Raw genomic sequence first — 9205 nt, 5'->3', positions numbered from 1 at the left:
CTTCATTTTAAACACAGATCAAGACTGTTCGAATTAGAGGGCTAATCGAGCAGGTGGAGGGTGAACCGACACCAGGCTAAATCCTTATTAGTGCAACCCATCCTTAAAGTGTCTTAATGTACTAAAACAGAAATATTAAAATATAAAATTCAGTTTACACCTTTTTAATGATGCATACTATAGGCGAGTAGATGAGCCAAGAATATGAACACAACGCACTTTCTTTCTTCAATGGATTTCGATGGAAAAAACACAAGAATCCCTGTACAAAGTATGCATAATCAATAAGGTGTATATTAAATTTTGTCTTACATTAAATCTTACTACAAACCTAGTAAAAATGACTGATGGGCAATGGAGGAAAGGCTTGTTTTACAATAGCAAGGCAAGTTTATTTAACATTTCATACACAATGGCAATTGAAAGCGCTTTACATAGAAGGAATTAAAATAATCAAAAGAAATAAAAACAACAATAAAATTGAAAAATGATATAAAATATATTAAAACAGTAGAAAAAAGGAGGATGCAAAAATAAAATACAGTATCAGTTGGACGTACAGTGGCACAGTGCTCATTCTGTAAAACAATTATAAAAAGAATAAGTTGATTTCCTTGCATATTGATCATTTAACTCTGGGACTTCCCCATTATTTTTGTTCTCTGTGGTTATTTCACCCAGAGAGGAACAATTTTGTACCTGGAATTGGGCAGGGGAGTCACAGTCTGCTCTTGTTTAATTTGGTCCTCGACCTTCGGGTTAAAGGGCATATTGCAGGTTAAAACTTTTTCTATTATCTTGAGTATGAAGGGGAGATTTGAGATTGGTCTATAGTTGCGTAAATTTTTTTTATCCAAATTGCTCTTTTTTCAGGAGGGGCTTAACAACTGCAGGTTTCAGTGAGTTTGGAAAAGTCCCAGAAAGTTTACCACTTCTAAGAGATCGGCTTCTAAACAGTTAAACACCATTTTGAAAAAACAAGTGGGGAGTGTGTCAAGGGCGCAGGTTGATGTTTTAAGATGCTGCACAGTCTGACTTGTGTGGTGTGACAATGGTGTGTCGTCATGTGAAAACTCTGAATTAGATATAATGTAATTGTAAAATTTGGTGTCAAGCAGTCTTCCCGTGGTTGAAAAATGAATTGTGAGATTACATGAGGTGATATATTTCAGCACTGTGAAGTGTGTTTTAGCACCGTCTGATGCTATGATTTCAGTTTGTACTGTAGCTTGATGTGAAGTGATGATGTTACGATCTCTGTAAGGAAGGACCCAAAACCAGAAGAACGCTTAACTCCTGAAGCACAATAATGAGGACAGAACCAAAAGGGAAATCCCAACAGGCAGGTGTTCACGAAACAAAGCAGTCCAGAGGCGAACGGTAACCAATCCAAACTCCAGCACCAGTAACAGTCCAGATGGTCACAAGCAACAGAGGAGTCCGAGACATTTTGGAGAGCAACTGGGTAACGCAGAGAAAACTGGGCAGAGAAAAAAAAAACATGTGAGATAAAAACAAAATAAAACTAGACAAGAAAAACTGAGCAGCTGAACAGCAAGAAGCACAGAACACACGGGCGGAGAACAAAGAGAAAGGAAGTATTGATAAAGCACAGAAATCCAGCAATAAGGGGAGACATGAGCGCAAACAAGCAGATTGTGAAACACAAACAGCTGTGTGTGAACGTACGTGGAAAAGACTGAAACAAAAGGAAAGAAGAGAACAGAAGGAAGATCAAACCTGCGGGTGGACAGATGGTAGTCGGTTCCTCTTCGTTCTGTCCTGCCGCTTGAGTGTACCAACAACCGCAATCTGAGAGCATCAAACAAACACTCACTTTTTGAATTGCACAATACAATTGACATAAAGATGACGCTTTATCAAAAAGAGCATACAGCTCAAAGCAGGGGAAATGTACGTTTTTTTTAAATGATGGTGGTCACATAGGCTCAGCCGTCACCTTGTTTATCAGTTCCTTACCGTTTTTAAGATTTCCATGCATCAAATGACTCTTGCCACTCTGACTCTCACTTTTTTCGGTTTATTTGTAAATAATTATTTTTGTCGTTTTTGCTTATACTGAGATTATGAAATTATAATATTATATGCATCAATCAAAATGTGAATCAATAACATAATTCTTACTGTTAGGCGTCTCTGAATCTTGTTTTCCAGTCCTCTTCTCCAGTTCCTGCTCCTTTTGGTCGAGTTTCATCTCCCTTTTGTCCAGTTTCATCTCCCTTTTGTCCAGTTCCACAGCTCTTTTATCCAGTTCCACCGCTCTTTTGTTCAGTTTTTTCTCTAACTCACTTGACTGTAAGGTGTGACATTAAGATTGTATTTTTACAAGGTTTTCTTTTTTTAACTTGGCTTCTCATTTATTATTAAATGAAGAGTGAATTCAGCGTATATATAAATTGTATCCGTTCAGAGGAACGGTGTAAAGTTTCAGGAGTGACAACCGCATTTAGGAGTGAATCCCCTAGATTCAGAGATGGGCATAAATACATGTGTTTCAGACATCTATAGATTCGATACGATACCTTGGGTTAAATGGGTTTAAGACGTCTTCTGTGCACAAAATGCCAAATAGCAGCCATTTCTACTTATTTCTGACCAGGTTACACTGCAGCCTATTATTGTGGTGAACATTATTTAATAAATCATGTTGGTTGTTATGATACCAAAATTATAGATACAAGTGAAATTTCACTATTCTCAATACCACAGTAAAAACGAATACTAGGCTAACTAATGTAAGTAAAAAATTATCACGCAATTAATGGACAGTCACTAATAAAACAATACCAAAGAAATAAAAGACAAGCAATAGGACGAATAAATACAATGGAAAGGTTCAAATTAAATAAAGAGTGTTAAGTTTTTCAGGTAGGTCTACCAAACAAAAGTAAGAAACACTACAGAAATTGAATAAAGAAATCAAATGTAAAATAAAACAACAACTCAAATAAATGCATGGTTGCAAGTAAAACATTCTAATTATTTAATTAAACCTTTTAAGTTGTAAGAGTAGATACTTAAGGGTAAACCATAGACTGTAAAAAAATATGGGCGTAGTGTCCGTGACGTCCCCCATAGGATTCTGAAAAGCAGCGTGAAGCGTAAAGTAGGGTCGAGCTGGCCGATGCCATCGTAGCAGCGCGTCACACCCGGATAACAGAAAATGCGCAAAGAGGCGGGACTTGGGTGAAGCTGAGGTGACGCGATGACTAACAGACAACAGACAAACAGCAATCCACCTGTCACTCAAAGTGGCCACGCCCTCAATTTTGCAGAACTTTAAGGCTTAATATAATTTAAACGAGTTATAAAAAAAAAAATCACCCACCTCACAGTTGTCATGAAGGACAAAATTAGATATATAGACCAAAATCACAATTTGTACCAGACTGTAAACATGTTTTTTTTCTGCTGTAAAGTTGGGCATTTTAACATGGACCTCAATGAGATTCTGCTCCCTTTCAGAGCCTGTCTCTAGTGGCCAGTCGGTGAATTGCAGTTTACGTCACTTCTGTATTGGCTTCAAGAGAAACTGGGGAGGTAGCCGCTTGGGGTAAACACTACATTTACAGTGGCAGTCGTGGGCTAATGGTTAGAGAGTCAGACTGGTAAACTGGCACCTAACCCCCAACCTAGGCTGTGTTTCACTCCACTTATAGACGCCGCATATCACGTTTAATTTACCACACCACAAACAACTCTATGATATTTTAATTAATTTTAAAAACATTTAAAACAACATATATAGATGGTGAGATGGTGGTCCAGTGGGTTAAACCATGGAACTGATTTGCCGAATGTTGCTGGTTCGATCCCAGCGGTCACCACCAGTGTGCCCTTGAGCAAGGTACTTTACTCCATGTTGCTCCAATAAGGCCAGTTTAAGTCGCTTTGGATAAAAGCGTCTGCCAAATGCATAAATATAATATAATATATAATATAAATATTTATACATATAGAATGCTGCATTCAACAATTTCGTAAGGGAAAAAAAATAAAATAAGTGGACTCCAAGTGATCAAGGGCTTAGGACGTTCCCCAAAGTTTAGCCGATTGCAAAGGTTCCGCCAGTAGTGGGCACTCATGTAACGTAAGCATTGACACACATCCGAGTAAACAAGACGGAGGGAAGTTAGCAAGTGAAGGGCATAGTAAAAACGAACTGAAATGCAGCCTTACCCCCACAGCAAAAAAGGGCGCTCTGGGTGTGTGTGTGTCCACGGTTTGCAGTGTGTGTTCACTACGCACTACTCCAAATGTGTGTGTACTAACTGGATGGGTTAAATGCAGAGGACAAATTCACATTGACATCATGTTTTAACTGTTCTGAAACACTAAAATTATGTTAGCTGTGTCAAACATTTAAATGTAATATATAGCATATATAACTTACATTTCCTGCCCCCATTTTCTTCTGGCTGTTTTTTTTTGCACCAAATCTGTAACAAAATCCATTTGAAGAAAGCATGATGGTGAATCACGATATGAATATGCAACAACAAAGGACACTTGTGCATTTGGAGATTTTCTGAGACAGGGCAGGGCAGAGCAGAGCCTGGGAAAGACACAGGTTTACCGCCAGGGAAACGTGCACAAGAGTACTAGGCCTGGCGTCAGACCCTCCGCCATGTCCGACTGCCCAAGGATGCTGGAGGAACTCAAACAAGGTTCACCAAGTGGGAAACTCACCTGAAGGCACTGAGCCAGTCTTCCCACACATTTCCTGTTTGTACCCAACACAAAATAAAAGACCGGCTCCACTTGGAGTTTATAGAATCTCACGAGTGTGTTAGGTGCCGCCAAGCCTGCAGCTCTGCAGATGTCTGCCAGAGAGGAATCATGCGCCAACGCCCAGAAGGAAGCAACACCCCAAGTGGAGTGAGCTCTCATCCCTAGGGGTCACAGCTCGCCTTGGGACTGGTACGCTAAGGCGATGGCATCCACTATCCAGTGGGCCAACCTCTGTTTGGAGGCAGCCTTTCCCTTCTGCTGACCTCCTAAGCAGACAAAGCATTTCTGGAGGTTTTTCCGCCGAGAAGAACACAACTCAGTGAACAAACTCTTCAAAGCATAAGTCCACCTCGTAAAGGGGGCTCTTGCTGAAGTGTTTGTGTCTACCACCGGTGCATCCCGTCCAGAGACCACACGTGGAGGTTCCAGAGGTCTGGACGTGGGTGCCTTATGGTGCCCCATCCATGAGAAAGATCCTTTCTCAGGGGAATCTGCCAGGGAGGAAATTTTGCCAGGAGCAGTTCTGGGAACCAGGTTCGGTTGGGCCAGTCATCTTCCCTGACCTTGCACAGTGTCGGGAAACGCATACTTGCGTACAACCCCGGGCCAGCTGTGTGCCAGTGCATCCGTATAGAGGGTCCCGTTGGTCCCTTTGGTTGGGAATAGAACAGCTGGCAGTGGGCGGACTCCTGGGAGGCAAACAGGTCTACCTGTGCGTCCCCGAATCAGCTCCAAATCAGCTGGACCGCCTGGGGATGGAGTCTCCATTCTCCCGGGAGTGTGAGCTGTCGTGAGAGCATGTTGACCGCACAATTGAGCTATCTTTGGAATGTACATGGCGCAGAGCGACCTGAGCCACGGCTGACTCCAACGGAGGAGATGGCAGGTGAGTTGCGACTTGCGACAGAAGCACAGACCACCCTGATGGTTGATGTATGCTACAGTCGATGTGTTGTCTGTCCGGACCAGTACATGCTTGCCGTGCAGGAACCAACGCAGGACAAGGAACACTGCAAGCAACTTGAGGCAATTGATATGCCACTGTAGTCGAGGTCATGTCCAGGAGCCCAAGGCAGCATGCCCGCTGCAAACAGCACCCCAGCCAGTGGTGTAGGTATCTGTGGTGACAATAACATGCCTGGACATTTTAAATGGTAGCTTGTGAAGGGCCTGATAAAAGACACACAGATCCAAAATTGATCGTAATCAATCTTCTTGGGTATGAAGTATGGTCTGTAAAATCCTGATTTCATCTCGGCCATTGGGACAGGATCTATTGCGTCCGTCGCCAAGAGGACAGTGATCAGTACCACTTGGAGGTGATTCAGCTCCTAGATGAGACCACATGACGTCAGTCCGACCTATGGTCGAACGTGACTGACTGAATAGGAAAGATCAGACATAGATTTGACCCTGGATGCTGAATCCCTGCCAGAAGATATAAGTCTTCTATCAGACTGAGAGTTTGACTGAGAAAGCCAGGGAAGAGCAGAAGCAGGAGACCAAGTGATGATAATAAAAGAGCAGAGATTATTGAATAATCTTAGTTGCGTATGTTTCAATGCTCAGACTTTATCTGAATGTTTCAATGCTCAATGCTCAGACTTCGTGTAGATGTTACACTTCGTCTGACCAGTATAATACCGATGTGTTATTATACCAAGGGAAAACAATTGAAAATGACTGCTTCACAACATCGTCCTGTGACTGTCAAAATCTTGAAATGGAGACATTCTCTTATCTCCTACTCGTGAACCAACATATCTTCAAACCACACAACGATAAGATTAAACAGCAATAGCAAGCATTGCAAGAGCAAGGACATAAGTAAAATAAGCAATAGAAAAAATAGAAAAACATAAAATGAATGATAAAACGAATAAATGATGAAAATCAAACGATAATATGAATACATGATGAATCAAATAACAACTAATGACTAACTATAAATGACTAATGATTATTCAATTAAATATAAAAACAAAGAAAAGAAAATAACACCAATGTATGGTTGCTTTCTTAAAGTAAAACACACAGGTTGTTATTGAAAACCCTTAGATCATTCACTCACCAGGAGTCGAGAAATTTCCTGGATCTTTCTTTAACTATACTGTTGTATTTGTATACCGCTGTAACTCCTAAATCATCCCCATTACCTATAACAATCATAAATTGTCCTTACCTGCAGGTTAAAGATTGTTTCAGGGCCCTCGGCGGTGTCTTTCAACCAGCTCAATCCTGGTTCACTTGCACTGGGCAGGTCGCTAGTATTAATATCTAAACTACAACAAAATAAAGATATTTCCAGGACAAATCACTCTTGCCACTCTTGACTTGTTATGAAAGTTGTCTCAAATCACCAAAGAATGGTTTCGTTTTACTCAAAAAGGTTTCAGAATAATACAAAGACAATAATTTAAAAAAGGCAAAAATGACAGAAAAACATGTAAGTCTTCACCCGAAACGAGGCCCCGAAAAACAGTGAGCAAAGCTTTTTATACTTGTACATCTTATGGGGCGTGGCCTTAAGAAGCTATGGCTGTCATTATAATGCAGCAATTCTTTATAAGGTAATCAACTGGCCTTGGACTATAGATGTTATAATATTTTCCAAGGTCACCACAAGTTTACAAAAAGCACATATACATCGATCTCATCTTTTCTTTACAGCAGACAATTGAAGGCTTAAACCTCTTCACTTCATATAGCTGCCAGTCTCTTTGACTTTGCCCTTTTTCAGGGATCCCATAGCCCTGGGTTTAACACCAGGGCAAACAGTTAGAAAATAGGCTCAGCTCATCACCTCTAAACCAGTAGATTAGAAAACCACAATAACACATAGTATGCAAACTTTGTTGCAAGGCAAGGTTGCATTATACTATACACTCTAAAAAAAAAAAAGGTTCTATATTGCACCAAAAATGGTTCTTGGCTCGTAATCATAGGGGAACCTTTTTTAGTGCTATATAGCACCAATTTTGGTGCTTCAGTGGTTCTTCAGCGGTTCTTCAGAGGTTCTTCAGCGGTTCTTCAGAGGTTCTTCACTGGTTCTTTGACTAAGGTGCTATATAGCACCTCTGAAGAACCGCTGAAGAACCACTGAAGCACCAAAATTGGTGCTATATAGCACTAAAAAAGGTTCCCCTATGATTACGAGCCTTTTTTTTAGAGTGTATTTCTAGAAATTCAAACTTCTCTTGCAAATGGAATATTTCACAATTTCACAACTTCCTAACATAAATCTTCTAACATCGTTTAATAACTTTTTATTTAATCTCTCCATTTGTCTGATGGCTCTTCTCAGTACCGTCACAAGGGCTGTGCCAAGTGTGCGACCACACAGGGCCTCGCGCAAAGTAAAGTGACAGCTAGGCCTGTCACGATAACTACTTTTTGTCTCGCGATATATCGTCCCAGAAATAATTGCTATAAACGATATTATTGTCATTTTAAGACTATTTTATGCCACTGAAAATATAATCCTAATATAGCAGCATAATAATGCAAGTAGACCTACACACTTTCAAATGACAACCTTTTAGTTCTTTAGATCATGGAAATTAAGGGTAAAAAATATATTATTCTAAAAAAAAAAAAAAAATTGTGATAAATAGTAAATAAATATTTTCCCTTGTGAAACGGCTTTAACCCTCGTCATTCTACGTTGACATTTATATGTGCAGCGGAACAGGGGATTGCGGCTTTGAAATCGAGTCCATTTGGGCTTATTCTTCCAAACTGTCAGGAAAACACTATAGCGCCTCAAATGGAGCCTTTTTTGCACCGATATCGATGATTGGTGACAGCTGACTTGATGTAAAAGCCAATAGTTAAAGTTCATGTTTTCGTCCTTCGAAATACTATAATAGCTAAATGACAAAGCTAAAAATGCATATCCTGTATTTTTCTGCTTGTTAAAAATGTATGCAGTAGCCTAACTTACAATATTTCTCTGTGCTTGAGACTGTGCGTGTGACAGTGTTCGTAGAGCAGACGCACAATGTTTGAGGCGAGGCGTTCTCACGTATACTGTAGAGCTGGTCCAATCACAGATCGTTTGTGATGATCGGGGATGGAATGGTCAACGACCAAGCACTGGTACTTTCTCGGTGGGGCACGGGGAAGTCCCTGTGATGGCCAGTCCTTCCCTGAAATCGACACAGAATTCTCTGTCATACACTCGTGTGATATGTGTTAACTGATGAGGTAAACTGTAAATGATCATACCATAGGTAGACTAATTACAAGCTTTTCAATCAACACACACCACATATAGAAAATGGATCACTGTCGTTTTTTTATAACTTTAAAACAATATCGTAATGAGAAGCATGTTTTGCCAATAGCTACCATGATATGCACAGTTCAATTCTGCTATAAATTATGGTAAAGTTTTGGTAACAGTTTAGTTTAGGGTCCAATGCACTAGTTGGATGTAAGGATATTGGCTGTT

At 40.3% G+C, this 9205-nt stretch overlaps 1 protein-coding gene across 1 annotated transcript; it reads right to left on the bottom strand.

Annotated features, from left to right (window-relative positions):
• Positions 1 to 356: 356 nt before the first annotated feature.
• On the bottom strand, positions 357 to 7223 carry LOC307136804 (uncharacterized protein). Its single transcript, XM_079834084.1, has 5 exons — positions 6935 to 7223; positions 4415 to 4460; positions 2146 to 2314; positions 1741 to 1812; positions 357 to 1480 (listed from the first exon to the last, which is right to left on the bottom strand). Exons 2-5 carry the CDS (start codon positions 4427 to 4429, stop codon positions 1422 to 1424), a joined length of 315 nt encoding a protein of 104 aa, XP_079690210.1. The 5' UTR covers positions 4430 to 4460; positions 6935 to 7223; the 3' UTR covers positions 357 to 1421.
• Between the last annotated feature and the right edge of the window lie 1982 nt (positions 7224 to 9205).

The sequence above is a fragment of the Gobio gobio genome (assembly GCF_949357685.1).
Source record: "Gobio gobio genome assembly, chromosome: 14".
NCBI lineage: Eukaryota > Metazoa > Chordata > Actinopteri > Cypriniformes > Gobionidae > Gobio > Gobio gobio.
This window is presented reverse-complemented; position numbering and strand designations above follow the sequence as displayed.